The sequence below is a fragment of the Vicia villosa genome, linkage group LG2, assembly GCF_029867415.1.
Source record: "Vicia villosa cultivar HV-30 ecotype Madison, WI linkage group LG2, Vvil1.0, whole genome shotgun sequence".
Taxonomy (NCBI): Eukaryota; Viridiplantae; Streptophyta; class Magnoliopsida; order Fabales; family Fabaceae; genus Vicia; species Vicia villosa.
In genome coordinates this window covers 98,637,576-98,663,370 of record NC_081181.1, presented here as the reverse complement: position 1 = coordinate 98,663,370, position 25,795 = coordinate 98,637,576, and the positions used below count along the sequence as shown (strand labels likewise).

Genomic DNA, 25,795 nt, shown 5'->3' with positions numbered 1-25,795 from the left:
TCATTGCTTTACAATTGTCCATATCAAACTTCTTTAATAGTTCTTTACAATATTTGGATTGATTGATAAAGATTCCATCTTTGAGTTGCTTAATTTGTAGTCCAAGAAAGTAGTTCATCTTTCCCATCATAGACATCTCGAATTCTCCTTGCATCATCAATGAGAATTCCTCACACATTTCTTTGTTAGTCGATCCAAAAATGATATCATCAACATAGACTTGAACCAATAAAGTGTTACTCTTGATTTTCTTAATGAACAAAGTTTTATCAACCTTACCCTTTTCGAAACCCTTTTCACACAAAAAATTGCTAAGTCTATCATACCATGCTCTAGGTGCTTGCTTTAATCCATAAAGAGCCTTTCTTAACTTAAAGACATGTGAAGGATTCTTGAAGTCTTCAAATCCGGGGGGTTGTTTGACATAGACTTCTTCATTGATGTAGCCATTCAAGAATGCGCTCTTGACGTCCATTTGATAAAGCTGAAAATTTAATGAACATGCATAAGCAAGTAAAAGACGAATAGCTTCTAACCTTGCAACCGGAGCAAATATTTCTTCAAAGTCGATTCCTTCTTCTTGATTGTAACCTTGGGCCACCAATCTTGCTTTGTTTCGAACAATTATACCATTCTCATCAAGTTTGTTCTTAAACACCCATCGAGTACCTATGATGTGTTTGTTACTTGGTCTAGGAACAAGTTCCCAAACTTGATTTCTCTCGAATTGATTTAATTCTTCTTGCATTGCATTTATCCATTGATCGTCTCCTAAGGCTTCATCAACTTTGGAAGGTTCAATTTGAGAAACAAAAGCCATGTGTAAGCAAGCATCTTTGAGATTTAATCTTGTTGCAACTCCTTGACTAATATCACCAATAACTTTATCAATAGGATGATCTCTATGAGTTCTCCATTCTTTTGGTAGATCATTGGTGTTTGATTCTTGTTGTACACTTTCTTGTTGAACACTTTCTTGTTGTACTTCCGGTGCCTTCACAATTATATCATTTGAAGGTTCTTCCGGTGCCTTCACAATTGTATCATTTGAAGGTTCTTCCAGGGGTAAATCTAAAGGATCATCATCATCACAAACAACTATTTCCTCTTTGGAAGTGTTAGTCTCATCAAAAGATACATGCATAGATTCTTCAATAGTTAAAGTTCTTTTATTATAAATTCTATATGCTTTACTAGAAAGATAATAACCAAGAAATATACCTTCGTCGGATTTCTCATCAAACTTACCAAGATTGTCTTTGTCATTGTTGAGAACAAAGCACTTGCATCCAAAAATGTGAAAGTGAGCAATGTTTGGCTTTCTTCCTTTGAAGAGTTCATATGGAGTCTTCTTTAAGATAGGTCTAATGATTACTCGATTTCCAACATAACATGCCGTACTAACCGCATCCGCCCAAAAATATTTAGGAAGATTTGCATCACTAAGCATTGTTCTTGCAAGTTCCACTAGAAACCTATTTTTCCTTTCAACTACTCCATTTTGTTGTGGAGTTCTTGGTGCTGAAAAATTATGAGAGATACCATGTTCTTCACAAAATTCTTCAAACGATGCATTTTGAAACTCTCCACCATGATCACTTCTTATGGATACAATCTTTAATGATTTTTCATTTTGGATTTGTTTTGCATACTTCTTAAAGGCTTTAAAAGCATCACTTTTCTGCACAAGAAACAAAGTCCAAGAATATCTAGAATAATCATCAACAATAACTAAAACGTATACATTACCTCCGAAGCTTCTTGTCCTTGATGGACCAAATAAATCCATATGCAACAATTGAAGTGGTCTTGTTGTAGTCACCACATTCTTTGGTTTGAAAGACGATTTGGTTTGCTTTCCCTTTTGACAAGCATCACATAGTTTATCTTTGACAAACTTTATCTTAGGTAAGCCAATAACAAGATCATGTTTGGTTAACTTATTTAAATGATCCATATGAATATGGGCTGCTCTTTTATGCCATAACCATGATTCATTATTGTTTACCAAAAGACATTTTACTTTCAAAGATAAATCATTTAAAGAAATCATAAAAATGTTATTAATTCTTGTACCTTTGAGTTTTACCTCATTGGTGACTTCATCGATGATCAAGCATTCTTCCTTAGTAAATTTGATCTTGAAGCCTTTGTCACAAAGTTGGCTAATGCTTAGAAGATTATGCTTTAGTCCTTCAACATAAAGAACATCTTCAATGGATGTGAAAGGTGGTGCACCAACTTTGCCTTTGCCAAGAATTCTTCCCTTATTGTTGTCTCCATAAGTGACAAAACCCTTGGCCTTTAACCTTAGATCTGAAAATTGGTTTAAGTCACCCGTCATATGCTTTGAACAACCACTATCTAGATACCATAGGTTTGAAGTGGTCTTCAAGCATGCCTACAAAACAAATTAAGTTTTGTTAGGTACCCAAATGGCTTTGGGTCCATCATAGTTAGTTCCTTTCTTCACCCATACATAATGTCCACTAGGAACACTAAAGTTCCTTACATAACAAGCATTGGGTGTGTGACCAATAATACCACAATAAAAACAAGTAGGTTCAAAGTTACTTCTATATCTAGGAGGATAAGATTTCTTCTTAACAAAGTTCTTCCTTTTAGGATAATGTTGCATTACTTTAGGCTTGATCACTTTCTCTTGAATTGGTTGGTTACTAGCCTTGACAAAGATAGTCTTGTTGGATGTTGGTTTATCAAATTTAGAGAAACCAAGTCCGCTCTTATCATTGGAGTATCTTTGTGTGCTAAGAACATTTTCCAATCCAATTTGCCCTTTTTCATATCTTTCTAAAACACGTTTTAATTGGACAATTTGGAAGGAAAGTGATTCACAATTCTTGCATGCAACATTATCTTCTTGAACACTAATCATTTTTTCTTTGTCATCTTTATGTTCTACTTCAATTATCTTAACCTTCTCTTCTAATGATGATATTATTTTCTTTTGAGATGAGATAGTTTTATAGAGAATTTTGCATTCTTTTAATAATTCTTCTATTGCACCTTGCGCACCATTATCAAAAAGAGAATCATCATAACTAACCTCGCCTTCTTCATCGTCGGAGTGGTGTGATGCCATTAGTGCTAGGTTTGCACTTTCGTCACTATCAGAGTCCGATGAGGAACTTACTTCATTATCTTCCCATGCTATGTAGGCCTTTTTATTTTTGAACTCCCTTTTGCCTTTGAATCCATTCTTCTTCGAAAGCTTTGGACATTCCGGCTTTATGTGTCCTTGTTTCCCACATTCATAGCATGTAACTTCTTGTGATGAAGTGGATGCTTCTTTATCTTTATGCTTTGAGAATTTCTTTCTTTTGACATAGTTAGTATTATCAATATTATTTTTATTACCAAAAAATTTGCCTAACCTTTTTACAAGAAGCAAGAAGTTTTCATCTTCATCCGATGCATCTTTCATTTTGCTTTCTATTGAATCTACTTTTAATGCAATGCCTTTGGATTTCTTTTCTAAGTTCTCATGCTTTTCCAATCTTCCAAGTTCTGTCTCATATTCTTGAAGTTTTCCAAATAGTGTTGCGGAAGTAAGTTTTGATAAATTCTTCTTTTCGGATATCGCCGTCACTTTTGGTTGCCACTCCCTTGTCAAAGATCTGAGCACTTTAAGATTAAGTTCTTCGGTAGTAAGAGTCTTACCAAGTGCCTTCAAGTGATTTGTCAAATGTACGAATCGTTTTTGCAAATCGAGAATAGTTTCTCCGGGCTTCATTCTAAACAGTTCGTACTCTTGGCTTAAAGTATTCAACCTTGATCTTTTAACTTCAGCGGTACCTTCATGAGTTTCTACAAGAGTATCCCAAATTTCCTTTGATGTTGTACATGTTGATATTCGGAAGAATTCATCCATACTAAGAGCACCATGAAGAAGACTGATCGCCTTTTTGTCAGCAAGAACCCTTTTTCTATCATTATCATCCCATGACGCTTTAGGTTTCTCCGATCCAACACCATTAACGACCGTTGTAGGAACATGAGGACCTTGTAGGACAGCCTCCCAAACTTCTTCTCCTTGTGCTTCTAGATGAGCCTTCATTTGGATTTTCCAAAAGTCAAAATATTCACCACAAAACAATGGAGGCTTGTTGTTAGAACCACCATCTTTGAAAACCGGTCTTTGATTTGCGGAAGCCATTCTGGATCTTTAGGAACAAGTTACCTATAACTTGCTCTGATGCCAAATGTAAGTATAAGATTGCGCCTAAGAGGGGGGGTGAATTAGGTTTTCAAAAATTTAATCGGTTTTATGAGAATACTTCTAATAATTTTTGGTTAAGTGTTTGAAGGTTTTTGTAAGGTTCTTTTCTTTTCTTTGGTAATGGTGATGAATGCAATAAAGTGCGGAAAAGTAAAGAACGCAACGATATATACTGGTTCCCCTCACAATCCGAGAGTACTCCAGTCCCCTTTCAAACACGAAAGAGATTTCACTATAGTTAGAATTATTGTACAAGCCTATGCCTACTATCTAACCTATAGGGTGATCAAAGGTTCTTAACACCTTTAAGATCAATCAACACTAATGTGAATGAAGAACAATCCTCTTCAAACACACCACTTACTTCCAACAATCCTGGATAGTAAGGAGATAATTTTCTTTGAATTTTTACAAGAGATTTAGATGAAGTTTGTATAGCACTATCAATCTTGGATTGATCTTCTTCTTCAAATAAACAATTCTCAAAATGAATATAAGTGTTCACAATGTATGCATGAAACTTTAAATGAATTCTCAATGAAAATGTGTGTAGAAAGTTTCATATAAAAATTCTGGTTTGTGGACACTTGAAAATAATGAAATTTATGAGTATGAATTGTTAATGAAGAAGGTGAATAATGATTTTGAAATATGTAGTATTTATAATGTGTCAAACACCTCTTTGAATGGTTATTTTTCCATGAAACAATGCAATGATCAAGTGGTAAGAAAATGGATTCGTTTGAATAAGATCATGCAATGAAAAAACACACTGGTTCAGTAGGAACCGGTTCCTACCTGGGACAACCCGGTTCCTGCTGAACGTTACAGCAGAAATTTCAAATTTTGAACTGAGGAACCGGTTCCCACCTAGGGACAACCCGGTTCCCCATAGTAAAACACAGAGAACTGAAAACTTAGAATGCTGGGAACCGGTTCCCCCATAGGGACAACCCGGTTCCTAAAACCTTTATTTTGAAATTTAACTTTGAAAAAGGTTTTAAATGAACTTTTGAAGGATGACACTTTGTAGTATGTTTATGATATGCATGGAAATATATTTGTGAACAATTATATGTCAAAGTGAGTTTTGTTTATACCTTTGACACTTTAGCTTGATTCTTGAATCTTCACAATTTCTTCAAGACTTTGAAATGATGTATTTTTGCTTGATGCTTGAAATTCTTTTTGCACATCCTTTATAAAAGCTTGATGTCCATATTGTCTTCATCAAAACACACTATGCTTGAGAAGCTTGCATTTACATTCTCAACATATATCACTTACTACTATTCACATCATTCAACATCTTACCAACAACAATAATATCAATCTCAATTAAGGCATACATAGGCATTTATCACTTATGCTCAACGAAACAACCATCAAATCGACACAAGATAACATTCATGTTATGGACACACAAATATTCAAATACGACTCATCACACGACTTTACTTATGCAACTCGAACAATGCAAATGCATGTGGTACCATTAGAATAAAACTCCCGTCTCAAACAATTGCCATTGGGTCGTCTCAAACATTCGCCACAAGGGCCGTCTCAAACATTTGCCACTAGGGCCGTCTCAAACAATGCAATGAATGTGACTCAATGATGCACATTCACAATCACACTTAACGACATAATCGACTCGAACAACACAATCCACGTAAATGACATGATCAACTTAAACGACATAATCAATTCCGGATATCCAATGTCAACAAAATCCAATGCAAGAAGATTCCAAGAGTATTCAAAGTTACACTAAGCATATTCAATGGAAAGACATCAATTAGGGCTTCACGTAGGTTCAAACGGCACTTAAAAAGGAGTTACGGTTCAAAAGATACATCATTTCAAAGTTTAGGAAAAATTTTGCAAAACAGGGTTCGCGGCGCCAACAGGGTTCGCGGCGCGAACTGAGCGAATCCAAAAATTCCCAACTTTCTGCCAAGCAGTTCGCGGCGCCAACAAGGGGTCGCGGCGCGAACTGAGCAGATCCAGAATTTCTAAAGTTTCTGCCAAGGGTTCGCGGCGCGCACAAGGGTTTGCGGCGCGAACTGGCGATTTTCAGAAAACCCCAAACACAGACAACAGCATACGAAACCCATCCCAAAACCCCTAAACTCAACCCAGTCAAGTTGGAAAACATCAAACATCACGAACAATCACAGAGTACATGGTATAAACACAAATACAACACATATTATGGGTCTTATAACATCATAACATCAATTTAAACACATTTCAAATCATCAAATCAAGCAATTGTTCATAAACCCTAACAATCTCTATTCAATTTCTACACAACTTCCATGGATGCAACATACAATTAAATCCCACCCAGAACATCATCATACATCCCTTTAGCATGAAAGAATCCCACCCTTACCTTAGGTTTGGATTGAAGACAACTCTAGCTTCAACCTTGAGATTCTCCTCTTTCTCTTCACTCTACTCTCTTCTTCTTTCACCAAAACCCCAAAATGAACTTCTAATTTCTATTTCCTCTAAAACCCTTGTTTTAGTTAAACCCTTACTATCTTAAATTACTAATGGGCTCTAACTAACACCCCTCACTTACTAATACCGACTTAGGCCCAATTATCAACAACACTTACTATCTTATATTATTACTAATAATTCCCAAATAAAACAACATAAAATCAATTAAACATATAATTAACACATAATGCACAATTAATTCACATAAATAAATAATTAAAGAAAAACGGTCGTTACAACTCTCCCCCACTTAGAATATTTTCGTCCTCGAAAATTACCTCAATCGAATAACTCAGGATACGACTCGCGCATCTTCCTCTCCAATTCCCACGTCATACTTTCACCGGTAGCACCCGACCAAACGACTTTCACCAAAGCAATCTCTTTGCCTCTAAGCGTCTTCGTCTCGCGATCCTCAATCCTTATCGGCATAGTCTCCACCGTGAGATTATCCCGCACTTGCACATCGTCCATATGAATCACATGCGAAGGATCCGAAACATACTTCCGAAGTTGCGACACATGAAACACGTCATGCAAATTCGAAAGATTAGGTTGTAAGGCCACTCTATATGCCACATTCCCCACTCTCTCAGAAATCTGATACGGTCCAATAAAACGAGGAATTAGCTTCTTCGACTTCAAGGCTCTTCCCACACCAGTCGTTGGCGTAACTCTTAGAAATACATGATCACCAGCTTGGAATTCCAAATCCTTCCTCCTCTTATCATGGTAACTCTTCTGCCTACTTTGCGAAGTCTTCATCTTCTCACGGATCAACTTAACCTTCTCGGTAGTTTCTCGAACAATCTCAGGTCCAAGTACTACACTCTCACCCGATTCATGCCAACACAACGGAGTCCTACACCTCCGACCATACAACGCTTCAAACGGTGCCATACCGATACTTGAATGGTAACTATTGTTGTATGTGAACTCTATCAATGGAAGATAAGTATCCCACGTACCTCCCTGCTCAAGAACACAAGATCTCAACAAATCCTCCAAAGATTGAATCGTTCTCTCCGTTTGACCATCGTTCTGAGGATGATACGCCGAACTCAACCTCAACTTAGAACCCAACGCCTCTTGCAAACTCTTCCAAAAATCTGAAGTGAACCTCGGATCTCTATCCGAAACAATACACAAAGGAACACCATGCAACTTCACAATCACACGGACATAAATTTCCGCCAACTTCGAAACTGGATAAGTGATGTTAATAGGTATGAAATGAGCCGACTTCGTAAGCCTATCAACAATCACCCAAATCGAATCATGTCCTCTCACGGTATTCGGCAAACTTGTCACAAAATCCATGGAAATACTATCCCATTTCCATTCCGGGACTTCCAACGGTTGCATTAAACCAGCAGGCTTCTGATGTTCAACCTTCGACTTCTGACAAGTCAAACATGCATACACAAACTGAGCTATGTCACGCTTCATTCCAGGCCACCAAAACAAATTCTTCAAATCTTGGTACATTTTCGTAGCTCCGGGATGAATACTCAGATTACTCCTATGACCTTCCTCAAGAATAGATCTTTTCAAATCCACATCATCTGGTATACAAATCCGATCACGATACCTCAACACACCGTGCGCATCTAACTTGAAATCACCATTCTCAGCTTGATTAACTCCAATCATCGAATCAACCAATTTCATATCCAACTTCTGGGCTTCTCTGACACTATCCAGAAAATCATTGTTAATCTTCAACATACCCAATCGAACACTCGAAGGAGTCACTTCACATACCAAACTCATATCTCAAAATTGCTCAATTAATTCCAACTCCTTAACCATCATTGCCGACATATGCAAAGTCTTGCGACTTAAGGCATCAGCAACAACATTAGCTTTTCCTGGATGATAATTCAAACTGAAATCATAATCCTTCAACAGTTCTAACCACCTTCGTTGTCTCATATTCAATTCCTTCTGATCAAACAGATACTTCAAACTCTTATGGTCGCTAAAGACTTCAAATCTAGAACCATAAAGATAATGTCTCCAAATCTTCAACACGAACACTACAGCAGCAAGTTCCAAATCATGTGTAGGATAGTTCTTCTCATGAACTCTCAACTGTCTTGATGCATAAGCAACAACTTTACCATTTTGCATGAGCACACCTCCTAAACCCATCTTAGAAGCATCACAATAAACCACAAACGATTCTTCCGGATTAGGCAATATCAAAATCAGTGCCGACGTCAACCTTTTCTTCAACTCGGTAAAACTATCTTCACAAGAAACATCCCACACGAAAGCCTTACCCTTACAAGTCAACTTAGTCAACGGAAGGGCTAACTTAGAGAAACCTTCAATGAACCTTCTATAATAACCAGCTAGTCCCAAAAAGCTTCGAATCTCGGTAGCCGACTTAGGAGTATCCCATCTCAACACGCATCAACTTTAGACGGATCCACAGCAATGCCATCACCAGAAATGACATGCCCCAGAAAACTAACTTCCTTCAACCAAAACTCACACTTGGATAACTTAGCATACAACTTCTTCTCTTTCAAGACTTGCAATGCCAACTTCAAATGCTCAGCATGATCTGATTCTGATTTAGAGTAAATCAAAATGTCATCAATGAACACCACCACAAAACGATCCAGATACTCATGAAAAATGCGGTTCATGTACTCCATAAATACTCCAGGTGCATTAGTAACACCAAAGGGCATCACGGAATACTCATAATGTCCATAACGTGTTCTGAAAGCCGTCTTCTGCATATCCTCATCTTTCACTTTAATCTGATGGTAACCCGACCTCAAATCGATCTTGCTAAACACACGAGCACCAACCAATTGATCCATCAAGTCATCAATTCTTGGAAGTGGATACTTGTGCTTGATTGTCACCTTATTCAACTGACGATAATCAATACAAAGTCTCATACTTCCATCTTTCTTCTTAACCAACAACACTGGAGCTCCCCACGTCGACACACTAGGTCTCACAAACCTCTTCTCAAGCAATTCTTCCAACTGCTTCTTCAATTCAGACAATTCAGATGCAGACATCCTATACGGTGCCATAGACACAGGTCTAGTACCAGGTACAAGACCAATAGAGAACTCAACTTCTCTCTCAGGTGGTACATCAGGAATTTCATCAGGGAAAACTTCAGGAAATTCACATACTACCTTCAACCTTTCTATTACAGCCTGATTCTCAACAGACATCGAAGCAACCAACGCGAACACTTGAACATCTTCTTTCATCAACAAACGAAACTGTCTGGCCGATAACAACTCAACACCTTCCTTAAGAACTCCATGCGAAACACAATCCAAGAGATCTCTTCACCACTCGCTTCCAACCTCCTACGGGTCTCTAGCCACCAATCATCCGCCTCAACTGCTAGCATATGAGTCCCATACCGAACCTTCTGTTCAGAAGTGCAATCCATGACACGGAAAATCCTCTCAATCTCCTTAAGCCATGTCAAAGCGCCATCAGGATCATAAGTTCCCTTAAACACAGGAGGGTTCTCTCTTTGGAAGGTAGCCAAACTCCGAGAAGCATCACTCTCTCCACCATGCTGTTGGTTCTCCAAAACTTGAGCCATTGCTTCCAAAGCAGCAGCTATCGCAGCATCATTCCTCCCAGCCATCACAAGTCTTCACTACAACACAAAAGCAATCAGCACAAACAATAATATACGCTTGTTAGACTACACTACGACACGACACATGGTCGGACAAGACCGACCTGCTCTGATACCACTAATGTAACACCCCAAATCTACCCCGCAATTAAAGAGGAATATTAGAGTACAAAATTTCAAGCAAATTGAACATAGCGATTCGGAGCGTCACATTTAAACAACAAACATCGCATACGTATATCATGCTCAATCACTTAGATACATAACACACATGTAGGAGAACAATATCGGAATCATTAATCATTGTCAGCCAATCAAGTACTTGCATCGCAGCGGAAAATCATAAGTCAACAACAATACAACTCATAATGTCAAGGCCAAACACGGCTCAATACATCTAACAAGTCTTAGCATAACATAAGGACAAAGTTCAACAAGGATAAACACAAGAAACAAGACGTAAACAAGTAATCCAACTTTCCCCGAGTGCTACGTATCAGAGCATTGACACACACCGACTCGAGCTATAGGTACACGACTACTCCGCGTCATTACCTGCACGTTACCAACGGAGGGCAACATTCAAACAGAAGGGGTGAGATATCATTCATTATAAAGAAGCGTATGATAATATTCAAAGCGGAGAAATAATCATACATCGGTCACCACTTCTCAACATATATCACTTACTACTATTCACATCATTTAACATCTTACCAACAACAATAATATCAATCTCAATTAAGGCATACATAGGCATTTATCACATATGCTCAACGAAACAACCATCAAATCGACACAAGATAACATTCATGTTATGCACCACAAATATTCAAATACGACTCATCACACGACTTTACTTATGCAACTCGAACAATGCAAATGCATGTGGTACCATTGGAGTAAAACTCCCGTCTCAAACAATTGCCATTGGGCCATCTCAAACATTCGCCACAAGGGCCGTCTCAAACATTTGCCACTAGGGCCGTCTCAAACAATGCAATGAATGTGACTCAATGATACACATTCACAATCACACTTAACGACATAATCGACTCGAACAACACAATCCACGTAAACGACATGATCAACTTAAACGACATAATCAATTCCGGATATCCAATGTCAACAAAATCCAATGCAAGAAGATTCCAAGAGTATTCAAAGTTACACTAAGCATATTCAATGGAAAGACATCAATTAGGGCTTCACGTAGGTTCAAACGGCACTTAAAAAGGAGTTACGGTTCAAAAGATACATCATTTCAAAGTTTAGGAAAAATTCTGCAAAACAGGGTTCGCGGCGCCAACAGGGTTCGCGGCGCGAACTGAGCGAATCCAAAAATTCCCAACTTTCTGCCAAGCAGTTCGCGGCGCCAACAAGGGGTCGCGGCGCGAACTGAGCAGATCCAGAATTTCTAAAGTTTCTGCCAAGGGTTCGCGACGCGAACTGGCGATTTTCAGAAAACCCCAAACACAGAAAACAGCATACGAAACCCATCCAAAAACCCCTAAACTCAACCCAATCAAGTTGGAAAACATCAAACATCACGAACAATCACAGAGTACATGGTATAAACACAAATACAACACATATTATGGGTCTTATAACATCATAACATCAATTTAAACACATTTCAAATCATCAAATCAAGCAATTGTTCATAAACCCTAACAATCTCTATTCAATTTCTACACAACTTCCATGGATGCAACATTCAATTAAATCTCACCCAAAACATTATCATACATCCCTTTAGCATGAAAGAATCCCACCCTTACCTTAGGTTTGGATTGAAGACAACTCTAGCTTCAACCTTGAGATTCTCCTCTTTCTCTTCACTCTACTCTCTTCTTCTTTCACCAAAACCCCAAAATGAACTTCTAATTTCTATTTCCTCTAAAACCCTTGTTTTAGTTAAACCCTTACTATCTTAAATTACTAATGGGCTCTAACTAACACCCCTCACTTACTAATACCGACTTAGGCCCAATTATCAACAACACTTACTATCTTATATTATTACTAATAATTCCCAAATAAAACAACATAAAATCAATTAAACATATAATTAACACATAATGCACAATTAATTCACATAAATAAATAATTAAAGAAAAACGGTCGTTACAGGTGGCGCGAGAGGCAAAGGAGAGGATGAAGATGTTGTCTGGGACACACAGTATTGATCATGCTGATTATTTTGATGGTTGTATGTTTATTAGATTGATGTACTTTATGTATGACACTATTTGGATGATTTAAACGATTTATTCTTTTTGTGTACTATATACCATTGCCTTTACATTACACTACTTTGATGTACTATATTTTGATGTTAAAAAATTTGCGTTTTGAAGTGAAACGCTGTTGATTTAAAATATAACAGAATGTTTCGTAGGTATATCTACGGAACATTCTGTTTTTAACACGTTCGTAGATATATCTAAAAAACATTTCCTGAACTGAATTAATTTGAAGTTTTTCAACGTTTATTATGTTTCTAATACTTCCATAGATGAGACTCCAAAAACATACAAATTTTAGGGGAAAAAAAATGTGCTTCCTGATTTACATCTCCGAAATCAGAGGGCATAATTAAAATTTCATCATATATTCTAAAATATATATACTCTTATTTTGCCGACTTCATTTGCAACTAGTTGCAAGATCCAAATACTTTTATTTAATAATAATATTGATTGATCATTATGTATGTTCTAGTTAGTTCCTATAAATATATCGTGACTTTGTCGCAACGCAGTTCGAGATGCTCGTCACATAGCAATCTCTCACTTTTTCCTTCTCCTTTCACTCAAACCAAGATCGCAATTTCAATACTCCATTTCTTGCATTACGGTAACGATGCAATTTCTTCATATCCTTAATCACGTTTCGTTTCATCATACTCAATTTATTGATCCGTATTTGAATCTTACAATTGATTTTGGTATCTATGTAGAAAGAGAGATTAAGCAATGGCAGATGGTGATAATATTGAGGATGTGAACAATCAAGTTCACTGTGATAATAATAATAATTCTGGGGATGATCTCAAAGATTCTCAGAAAGTTGCAGATAATGAAAACTCAATGCCCTCTTCTCAACAAGAGGTAATTGTTTTTTGCTTCATCGTTGTTATTTTTCAAGAATGAGTTTTTTGTAGTTTGAGAATGTTAGATTTCTTGGGGTTGGTTGTTCTTTATGTTATTGGATTAAAAAAATTAAGTTATCTTTACTGTTTCATTGAATAATAAATGTATCTGGATATTAATTTCATTGATATTGATATAAAAGATAGGTCTATGATAGTGTTTTTAGAAACTGCGCATCCAGGTATTTAGCATATTTGTGGTAAAGGCTTGAGTCCGTGGTAAAGGCTTGAGTCCGGAGAGTATGCTCCTCGAATCTCAAGGTCTCATGCTCCTCTAAAAGCATGAGGTTTCCGCTAGGTGCTAACAATTTCATTGTTGGGAGAGTCCATACATAGCCATGATCTGGCTTTCAATGGCTTCCCTGCACGTGGACGATGGACGATGGGATTGCTCCTCTTAATTAGTCGAGCTTTCAAAAAAAATTCAGCATATCTAGATCGAGATTGGACCAGCTCAAATTTAATGCAGATTTTGATCTTTTTAAATTAAACTTACTGAACTTGAACTTTAGATCATTTGATCTGGATTCAACAACTACAAATCTGCCGAATGTATCAAATTTGTTAACTCCACACAACCCAGGTTGTGTTTTTAAATCTTGTGCAAACCTTATTGACTATTTAGGGAAAAATTCATCAGGTTATTTAACATGATTTGAAGTTTCAAACCGGTAATTTCATATTTTCACAGCATTTGTCGGGAAATAGCTATTTATCCTACGCTGTTGTCATTTATAAAAGATGAAGGACTTTTCTTAATCTAGATAAATGAATTGATTGGAACTTAAAATTAAGTTAAAGGATCCTTGATACAGGCCTACGATTTATGTTACATCTAAAGGAAATGTTTGGATTGGAATTAAGTTTTTGCATCAGTTCAAGATATTATTATTTTCATATGTTGGTGAAAATCTGTTGTACTAAGTTTTTTGTAAGCTTAGATATTACTGAAATCACTCCTCAAGCATTGGGGAAGCATTATAAAGGGTTTCTTACCTCATTTATGGTTATTCTTCGCATTAAATCTCACAATATATTGTTATGATTCGATATATCATTTGCTGAAAATCCATTCCTGCAGGAAGACGCTGTAAAGAAAAAGTATGGAGGGAGATTGCCAAAGAAGCCTCCACTAATATCCAAGGTCTTTTTTCTTTATCTCTTGCTTCTTCAACGTTTCGTTTCCTGTATTGCTATATCATTTGACAATATATGTGTCTGTGTGAAATGTATTTTTGAACTGACTTTTGTTCATGAATAAATTCATTTTTGACAGGATCATGAACGTGCTTATTTTGATTCTGCTGATTGGGCTTTGGGGAAGGTATTTTCTGGTCATTATGCTATTAAAGTTTTCGATGTAACCTTCAACATGTTTCATTTGGATGCCTGACATCTCTGTCTTATCTGTTTATGATTACTCATATAGCAAGGAGCACAAAAGCCTAAAGGACCACTTGAAGCACTCCGTCCAAAACTGCAGGTAAAATTATCCGTTGACTTTTTCACTCGTGTTCACTTAAATACTTGGCCTGTTTGGATAAATAACTAAAATGAACGCTTATACTGCAAGTGCTTATCATATAATTCTTCATGTATAAGCTATTTTTATAATAAAAAATTATAAAAAAAAAAAAAGTCAAATTGATTTCATATATGCATTATTTTCATAAGCTATACTTGAGAGCTCATGAAAATAAGTTGGAAACAACTTATATACTTGTCATAACTTATTTTCATAAGTTCTACCGAATAGTCTCACAAGTGTTTTATATCAGTTAGTAAGCTCAAATATGAAAATCTAAATGGCCCTTAGTGTGTTTTGATTGCTATCGAATTCCCCAACTTATTTTTGCACAGCAAGATATGAACAATTTCAGCCTTCAAAGTAGATCAAACTTAGTTCGGAATGAAAACAGCGGTTGGGCTGCTTTTCCAAACGATGCTTCCTAATCTAAGTTAGTTCAATCAAACTTAAGTCAGTATCCAAATATAGACTAAGTTTATTCATTTATGCATTGGTGCGGTTGACACAATGTATCTATTGTATTTGTAATAATTTTGAACCGCCAAATAGACTGAGGTTGAATTTCAGAACAATCATGAAGAATGGATTTTGTTGTGCAGAACACGTCTATGCAGTGACACAAATGTGCTATGCAACTTACTTCAACAGAAGTAATAGTTTGTAAGCATTGTGGAAGTCCCTTTCATTAGGTTTACAATATAGTTTTTTTTAGGAAACATGTGATCTGAACAGGGAATGTGATTTTCTGATCCATTACACATTACATGGTGAATAAATGATAAAATGCAATGAGCATTTTCCTATGCATCTCTTTGAAATTTTAATTTCTTTGCTGATATTGCTCTTTATGTTTTCTGTACCCTGTCTTGGGGTCCTACCTACATTGGTATTCAGCCAACTCATCAGCAGGCTCGATCAAGGCGCTCAGCTTATGCTCCAGGAGATGGTTCTGAAGGTATGTGCAAATGACAGGTCCATTTCTTGTATTCTATAAAGTTCAGATCTGCGTTGAAACATAACTGTTTTGTGGTATATTTCCTCTTTGACAGTTGACGGGGAGGATCCAAGTTCTGCTGACGATGTTGCTACTGAAGACGTTGCCGGTGATAAGAGTGATGCTGCTCAAGATCAAAGTTCCCATTAGTAGTTACGGGTTTGAGCTATAGATTGCATTTTGACAGTGGTGCTTTCTTCTCCGAATTTAGATGCAAATGATGATGCATATTAGAGTTGGTTGTGCTAATAACTAGTTTGAAGCGGTTGTAACCATGAATTTCAGGATGTGCTAGGATTGCACAGTGAGAGAGGTCTTGAACTATTGTGCCCAGTTGTAATATTTCATGTTTTACAAAAGATAGTTATCTAAAATAAGATTGGATGCTTAACAGTATGATGTTTATGTTGGTGCATCTAATTGAATGAGTTCTTTAGTTGACAAATAAATGCAAGAAACTTGCTAGGATGCCCTACAAAGAAACAGTCAGCATCATACTTAATTCATAAGGAACAAAAATTCTTTGCAGAGATTTTCTTTAAATCAAAGGTCTCCATAAATCTTTGACCACATTCTTAAATCATTTACTACTTGTATCATGAAAATTTGGTATTTAAACATCCCTAAACAATCAAGTTGCCAAATTATTTGTTTTCCTTTTAAACCACTATTTTGACTTTGAGTTAAAAGGTAGTGCAGTGACAGTGTAAAATAGTTTTACACTGTCATCCAATAGAAAGCTATCAATTAGCCATGTCATTAAATTATTTTTTAAATAAAAGAGTGGTTTAATTGGATACATGGTGGTGATTGGTTGACAGTGTAAAAATATTTTACACTGTCAGTGCATCACCCCTTTTCTCTTTGACTTTAAGTGTCTGACAATTGATGATTTAAATATCCAAATATCAAATTCTAAAAAAAATTATTAATTTATAAAGTTTCAAAAACCAGAGGCTGGAAAATCAAATACCAACCCATTGAACCTTTCAACACATTGAACTTTCAAATTCAATATTATGACTACTCTTGTAATGAATCTTATTAATTCTCCTATTCTTGGTACAACAGCATCATTCCATTCCTTCACCCCAAAACCCAAAGCTATTATCAAAAACACCCACAACAACTCTCATATTATTACCATGCTCAAAAAACGTGTTAACTTGGTCGAGTCAAACAAACTCACCACAACCACCACTGAGTTTGATGACTTGCTGGAACCCACCACTTCCTCCACCACCAAACCATGCTTATGTGGAAGAAGGCACTTCATTGAAGCTGCTGCAACTGCAACATTCACAGCAACCACACAGTCTGCCACAGCCACAAATTCAGATTCCGACTACACAGTAATTCTTTTTCTTTGTAACCGTAACTATATTTCAAAATTTTTATCTGTAATAACGCCATCTTTGAAAAAAGGTGTGCCCTCATATCTGTGTGTCGGTCCGACACCGACACCTATGATTATGTTTAATTTAAACATGTCAGGGGCGTGTTTCTGGTGTCTGTGCTTTAGTGTTGATTGAATATTTTGCTCTGACACTGGAAATGTTTTCTTTTGTGTAGGCTTTGGTTAACAAGTTTCACCCACCTAAACCTGACTGGTATCAAAAGTTCTTTGCTTGGGTTCTCAATTCATTTACCAAATCTTATGAAGCTGAGGTTTATCCTTCATTCTTTTCATTGATATGGGGTGGGTTTTGTTTTAAATTCATACTATATACTGTCAATAATTCTTGGCTTCATACTTTTCTCATTATTATTTCTCGTATATATAAAGGTTACAGGGCTATATCGGTAATTACACTAAATAAATACATTTAAACTAATTCCTATTCACATCCCCCCTCAAATTGATGCTGCTTGTCAATGAGCATCAATTTGCTAACAAGAAACTGATGACGTGGACGCGGAACGGCCTTGGTAAGAATATCTGCAATCTGCAACTGAGTACTGACATGAGGAAGTGATATTATTCTGTCATCATAAGCGTCACGGATTGAGTGACAATCAACTTCAATATGTTTGGTGCGTTCATGAAAAACAGGATTCGCAACAATTTGGATGGCACTTGTATTGTCAGCATAAAGTGAAGTTGGCTCTATTTGAGGAAATCCAAGTTCAGCCAAAAGACCACGGAGCCAAATTATTTCAGAACAAGCCGCAGACATGGCACGATACTCAGATTCAGTAGAAGATTTAGAGACTCTCGCTTGTTTCTTACTTTTCCATGAGATCAATGAAGAGCCAAGAAACATGCACCAACCAATGACAGATCGTCGAGTATCAGGGCACCCTGCCCAATCGGCATCACTATAAGCACTCAATTTAGGAGGAACTCCAGTAGGAAAGAATAAACCACGATGAGAGCTTCCCTTCAAGTAACGAATTATACGTCGAACTGCTGCCAAGTGTAGGTGGCGAGGAGAGTGCATGAATTGACTTACTTGTTGAACAGCAAATGATATGTCAGGGCGAGTAATAGTCAAGTAATTAAGGCTACCCACGAGTTGACGATACAATAAGGGATCATGCAACAGATCACCATCATCACGATGATATTTAACATTAACCTCAAGAGGAGTATCTACTGGATTAGCTGATTGCAGACCAGCCATAGAAATTAAATCTGTGGCATACTTGTGTTGATGGAGGAATATGCCCTTGGATGTAGAATGAACCTCAAGACCAAGAAAATAATGCAAATTACCAAGATCTTTCATATGAAACGCTGCTTGTAACTGCTGTTTAAGGCTTTGAATGGAAGCATGATCAGAACCAGTAATAATCATATCATCAACATACAGAAGAAGTAGGACAATTCCAGTAGATGTTCTATGAATAAATAGAGAAGAATCGTACTGACTCTGAGTAAAGGAAAACCCAAGTAGAGTGGAGCGAAATTTTTCATACCATGCTCTAGGCGCTTGTTTCAAACCGTATAAGGAGCGTTTGAGCTTGCACACACCCTTAGATGACGGAAATAAACCTTGAGGAGGAGTCATATAAATATCTTCCGCCAGGTCACCATGAAGAAAAGCATTTTTCACATCTAATTGATGAAGAGTCCACCCGTTAGAAGCAGCTATAGAGAGTACCGTACGAACAGATGTCATTTTGGCAACCGGTGCAAATGTCTCATCATAATCAATTCCATATTCCTGCTTGTTTCCTAAGGCAACCAAGCGAGCCTTGAAACGGTTGAGGGACCCATCAGAATTCAATTTCACCGAATACACCCATTTGCAGCCAATGGGTTTAACATCAGGAGGACAAGAGACAATATCCCATGTGAAATTCTCTTGAAGAGCTTGAAGTTCCTCATTCATTGCTTTTATCCAACGTACATCTTTAACAGCCTGTGAATAGCAAGTAGGAATAGATATGCTAGAGAGTGTGGCAGTCAGAGAAGTATGTGAGGAATCATACCTGTCTGGTGAATATCTATCTGGTGCTCGAGATATTCGACCAGAACGTCGTGGTTCAACCATTAAAGGATCAGGTGGCGGTTCAGCGTCGGGAAGGGGTGTGGGAACCTGCTGTTTGTGTTTTCTGACATATACATGACCTGGTTTATAGCGTTCTATAGATTGAGGCATAATAGAAAACTTAGGAAGAGTAACAATATCATTCATGACAGGAGAAACACATGGAAACATAAACTGATTATCAAAAAATGTCACATTCCTAGAAATACGAAAACGATGGTTAGTGACATCATAACACACAAATCCCTTATGAGAGTGACTATACCCCATAAATGCACATTGAACAGACTGCGCTCCAAGCTTATGCCTTTCAAATGGAGGTAAGTGAACAAAACAAACACATCCAAAGGTATGTAAATCATTATAATTAGGCTGAATTTTAAAAAGACGAAAAAAAGGAGAATCGAGATCAATAACCGTAGAAGGAAGACGATTGATCAAGAAGACAGCTGTGGAAAGAGCCTCCACCCAAAATCGGGGTGGTACAGAAGCTTGAAGAAGTAAAGTGCGTGTCACATCAAGCAAATGACGATTCTTGCGTTCTGCCATCCCATTTTGTTGGGGGGTATTGGGACAAGATCGTTGAGACAAAATGCCTTTTTGTTGAAGAAATTCTTGAAACTCACGAGACATGTACTCACCACCAGAATCAGAGCGAAAATTTTTAACACTTTCATGAAATTGAGTTTCAACATATGTCAGAAATTTCTTAAACATAGAAAACACTTCAGATTTAGACCGAAGAAAATATATCCAAGTAAAACGACTATAATCATCAATAAATGTGACAAAATATTTATAGCGAGCATGAGAAACTACAGGAGACATACCCCATACATCACTATGAATCATTTCAAAACAAGAGGAAGCCCGATAAGCACCAGACGGAAAAGGAAGTGTTTTACTTTTAGCTAATTTGCAAACAGAACATGAAAGAGAGGCATTAGAAACAACATTTTTATTTTCCAACAAACCATTTTTAAATAAATGAGATAAAACAGCAGAGTTAGGATGACCCAATTTTCTATGCCAGTCCTCATAAGAATTCAAGACATTATTACAAGCAAGAGATAAATGACTAGAAATAAACTGAAGTGGAAACAGTCTTCCCACTTTAGGCCCCTTCGCAACCACCTTCCCCGACACCTGTTCCTGCACAAGGCAACCATCACGAGAAAAATTTACATTACAATTATTATCAACCAATTGACCAACAGATAATAAATTGGAAGCAAGTCCAGGTGATACAAACACATCCCGAAAATCAGAGTTGAGGTCACCAACATTAGTGATAGAGAGAGCATTACCATCCGCAATTTGAATTTTCTGATTACCATGGTAAGAATGTAAATTGTGCAAGTATTCAGAAGAGGCTGTCATGTGATTGGATGCACCAGAATCAAGAAACCACAGACAGGAAACATTCGAAGACTTACCCTGAATTCCCAAGGTTGAAAGAGCGGAAAGTACCATCTGTTGGATTGTTTCAGGTTGGAGAGCACCACCATTAGATGGATTGGTGATGGAAGGACCAACTGCAGAGCTTGTACTAGCAGGAAATGCTTGCACCGACCGTTGTGCTGATCGTGGAGGACGAGTGGGACAATCAGAGATAATATGGCCCCGCTGCTTGCAATAATTACAAAACTTCTTACTGCAACTCTGAGCAAAATGTCCAAATTGTTTGCAAGAGAAACATTGGACATGTCGAATATCACGACCTTTACCTCTACCCTGATGAGCATATGCAAACATAGAAGACTCAGAAATGACAACATCATGAGACATGGATCTTTGAGTAGTAAGACGTTGTTCCTCTCTGAGAAGTTCACCGACACATGTATCTAAAGAAGGAACAGGATTCCTATTCAGCAAGGCACCTCTGACAACCTCAAATTCTGCACGAAGCTTCATGAGAAATTGATCTCGCCTACTAGTATTATAGACCTCTTGGACATCCGCGAGAGAACTCTTGGGTACCTCAGCATGTATAATCGCAGAGTGTTCTGTCCACAAATTCAAAAAACCAGAATAATATTCTTGAACAGACAGATTGCCTTGTTTGTAATTGGCAATGTCTAGCTCCAACTGAAAACGTTTGGCCGCATTATCTAGGTTATAGATACGCTTCAAGTAGTTCCACATTTCTTGAGCAGTTGAAAAAGATCGCAAATTATTAATCATGTGAGGATCAATAGTACCAAGAATCCAAGTGATAATCTGAGCATCTTCTATTTCCCATGAATCTAAGTCAGTTGTCTCTAACGGTGCCAAAGAGACATCGTCCAAGTGACTCCATAATCCTTTCCCTTTGACATACATCCGAAACTGAAATTCCCAAACAAGATAATTCTTTCCGGTAAAACGAACACAAATATGATCTCTCTCTTTTTCGGAAGTCATAATATCAGAGATGACTTAAGAACAATTTTGTTAACGTAACAATTTTGTTAACGTGAAACAAGAAACACCAACAGAACACTGAAGAATACTTGCCGACACCAAATCAACACCCCAATTCAGGATACTCGCCGACACCAAATCAAAACCCTAATTCAGGATACTCGCCGACACCAAATCAAAACCCTAATTTAGAATACTTGCCGACACCAAATCAAAACCCTAATTCAGAATACTTGCCGACACCGATACGAGAACACGATCAAAGCAAACACGATTTGCAAACAAGGAGGAATAACAAAATTGTAACTTATGAGCACTACCAGAAACACGATTGTAAGCACCAGAGATTAGAATCGCAATCTTGGAAGAGATTACCGAGAACCGAGATGATTTCAATTACCGAGAAACGAGATCTACCGAGATGATTTCAAGAGCGACCCAGTGGGGTGTTGCTGAATAAAGCCAAGATTAACCTAAGACTCACAGGTTTGATCGAAAACCTACTGATACCATGTCAATAATTCTTGGCTTCATACTTTTCTCATTATTATTTCTCGTATATATAAAGGTTACAGGGCTATATCGGTAATTACACTAAATAAATACATTTAAACTAATTCCTATTCACATATACGAGAGAATAACCATTTTATTTCGGGAAAATGTACTGTTTATACAATTCGGTCTTGAAAATCAATGGAATTTCAAAATTATTGTTGAAAACGACACTCTGTGTTAGTCTTTCGGAGAGGTTAATATAGTCCCTGAAATTGTTTTGGACTGGTTAATGTGATTAAGAATTTTCAATTTCATATAGCATTTTAAATTTTCATTATTTTCAAGAACATATGGCCGGTTTGTTTTTGCGTTTGCAAGCATATGGACGTTTGTAGCTTCTCGTTTTCACGTTAAAAATTATATTGGAATTTGATATTTGCTGGTTGGATGAATTACCGAACATACATATAATTGTTATTGTTCAGACCTATAAAATTTAAATGACTAAAATGAGTATTCACTTTTTGTTTTCGTTCTCTTAACTCTCTTTTTGGGTGGTTTTATGTTTTTTCTCGTCATTGCATTGAAGTGAGGTTTGCGATATTTTCTTGTAAGGTTGGTCAGTACAAGTCTCAAATCTTCAATATCTTGAAGGAGAAGAAGGCTAACAAAATCTTGGAGATTGGCATTGGAACTGGTCCCAACCTCAGTTATTATGCAAGCGATTCTAATGTGCAGGTTATTGGCATTGATCCTAATCCAGAGATGGAGAAGTATGCTCGGTCTTCTGCTACATCGGCCGGATTTCCACTCTCAAATTTTGAATTTATACATGCTGTATGTAGTGTTTCTTATTCTCGCTGGTTTTTAAGCTATATAAGTTATATTCCTTTCTTTAGAATGAGGATTTTGAGGAACCATGTATAGAGAATTTATGGTTTAAGGGATTATTACTTGATTTGTGTTAATTGATCTTTAAATTTTGCTCTATTTAGGTTGGGGAGGTTATACCATTAAGTGACGCTTCGGTCGATGCAGTTGTTGGAACACTTGTATTGTGTTCTGTTAAAGATGTTGATCTGACACTTAAAGGTGATGAAACCTTAGCCTTATGTTTTTGTTCAAATTTTTTGCTTACCTTGGAATGTTAGGTAGGACTCGTAGTCATGGCCGTCTTTGAGGGCGTGTAAGGCGGGCTACCGCACAAGGCTCAAAATTTTTCTCAGTTAAATTGTGGCGAAATAGAGTTTTATAAAATGTCTGTTTTAGTTAAATACATGCTTCCTTCGGGCCGATGTTTTGTTTATAATGTATATAACTTCGAAATTGCACTATGTATGCAGAAGTGATGAGGGTGTTGCGACCTGGTGGAGTGTATGTGTTTGTGGAACACGTAGCTGCAAAAGGTGCGTAAACAAAACTTTTTTATTCGCTATTTTAAACAGAGTAATAAATACCTTAATTTTGGTTCATTTTCATGGCGATGCAGATGGATCATTTCTCAGATTTTTACAGAGAGTTCTTGATCCACTGCAACAGACAATTGCAGATGGGTGTCATCTTTCTAGGGAAACAGGAGACAGTATATCAAAAGCTGGATTTTCAAGTGTTGAGCTTGACATGGCAACCTTATCAAATGCTACATTTATAAATCCTCATGTATATGGAATAGCTAACAAGTAGGATCAAAATCATGTCTTTATTCTTCTTAGCATGCCGCGGTTCGGTTGCTTTGAAAGGATTCTAGTCATTTTCGGGTACTTTATGCAGGTTTCAACACAAGTGACTAGTAAAATAATCAATCTCAGATTCTGTCTATATATAAAAAGTTATATCGACTTAATAATAAAGACTAAAATTGTTTGTAGAATAATTTTGTAGGATTAAAAAGCGCAATATAGATAAATGTAAATTCCTTTATGACAATAGTGATGTTAACTTTTGAATAGAATATTATGGTGCAAGTTGATTTATGTAGTCGACTCTACTTAGTAGATTCTTGGTGTTATATTGTGACGATGAAATGGAAATTTTTGGTCTGAGATGATAATTTTTCATTTTCATTTTTCAAACGGAAAGCTATGAATCTACAATATGTAGTTATGAGAGGTTAAATGATTAATCAACTAAGCTAATGAAGTTGTGGAGTAGTTTGATTTGATTCAAGCATTGTTATTTTAGTATAGTTGGTGAGAATATATGTTCATTTTGTGCTAGTTATAAGAATAATTGTGAAGTGCTTTATGACTGATAATATTAATAACAGAAAATGACAGAGTGAATGTTGGCGCTGGTGTTCAAATTTTCAGTTTTTAGTTTATGTTGTTTTCTTCGGTAGCACAAATTACAATAGAGAATATTCTAATATACTAGAAAATAATAGAATATGTCAATAAAGTGATGGCAAAATAGAAAACTAGTCTATTTATATCTATTTATAATATATTAAATCAAAAGTTACATTCTTGAGTTAACCTATCACCTCCTCCTATGTCATATCACCTATTTTTAAGCGGCACTTCTCAATTTCTTCTTAATTTTTCAAAAAGCCAAATCATATATATATTTTCTAGATTTAAATGCAATTTTAGTCTTTTTATTTTAATTTTCTTTAACATTTTTTTCTTTTAAAAGAATCAGCTTTTTAAGTCTCCTTTTTCATATTTCTGGATATTTTTGTCCCCCTCTAAAATTGTATAGTTGACATGTCAATTTATGACATGATAAAGATTATGTGGCACAATGGTTGTCAAACTTGCGAGTAGATTTGTAAATTCATACGAGTCTACGAGTCTAGGAAGCCAAAAACAAGTAGCATCGTGCATATAATCGTTTTTTGATATACTCCGGTACACTTATACAAACTCGTATAGACTAGCGAGTCTACGAATCTATATGTTTTTTTCAAATTTCTCACAATTTATTATTTTTTTGAATAAAAGAAACCCACAAAATGACCCAAATTTCCTAAAATTTATTATTTTTTTAAAAAAATCTTTATCTATTGCTTATACGATGATATGTTTAAAATTAGATATGTCCATCTCTTAGTCTCTTCCTTTAACAATGACAAGTCGATGACGTCTTGGGAGAGTCTCCTCCTTCATTGGCGTTTCTTCCTCCTTTCATCGATGGCGTGTTCGCGTTTGTCTCTTATTGTTTTCGTGATCGTCTCTTATTCTTTAGGTTCGCATTATGTTCTTTCTTTCTCTTTTGTTCTCTTGCTATGTGTTTCAAAAATTTGTTTGTTGTTGCTATGTTCTCCTTGTTTCTTGCTACGTATTTCGTAAAGTTGTTTGTTGTTGCTCTGTTGTATTCATTTGCGATTATTTGTGTTCTTGC

The 25,795-nt window shown here is 36.6% G+C and overlaps 2 protein-coding genes across 2 annotated transcripts; both read left to right on the top strand.

Annotated features, from left to right (window-relative positions):
- The first annotated feature begins 13,086 nt into the window (after window positions 1–13,086).
- On the top strand, window positions 13,087–16,454 carry LOC131651690 (uncharacterized). The gene is made up of 7 exons (XM_058921368.1): window positions 13,087–13,241; window positions 13,345–13,495; window positions 14,618–14,680; window positions 14,813–14,860; window positions 14,966–15,019; window positions 15,959–16,019; window positions 16,114–16,454. Exons 2-7 carry the CDS (start codon window positions 13,361–13,363, stop codon window positions 16,206–16,208), a joined length of 456 nt encoding a protein of 151 aa, XP_058777351.1. The 5' UTR covers window positions 13,087–13,241; window positions 13,345–13,360; the 3' UTR covers window positions 16,209–16,454.
- Window positions 16,455–16,996: 542 nt separating this feature from the next.
- On the top strand, window positions 16,997–24,271 carry LOC131651689 (uncharacterized). The gene is made up of 6 exons (XM_058921367.1): window positions 16,997–17,410; window positions 17,631–17,726; window positions 23,069–23,290; window positions 23,449–23,545; window positions 23,797–23,859; window positions 23,943–24,271. Exons 1-6 carry the CDS (start codon window positions 17,078–17,080, stop codon window positions 24,134–24,136), a joined length of 1,005 nt encoding a protein of 334 aa, XP_058777350.1. The 5' UTR covers window positions 16,997–17,077; the 3' UTR covers window positions 24,137–24,271.
- Window positions 24,272–25,795: the final 1,524 nt, after the last annotated feature.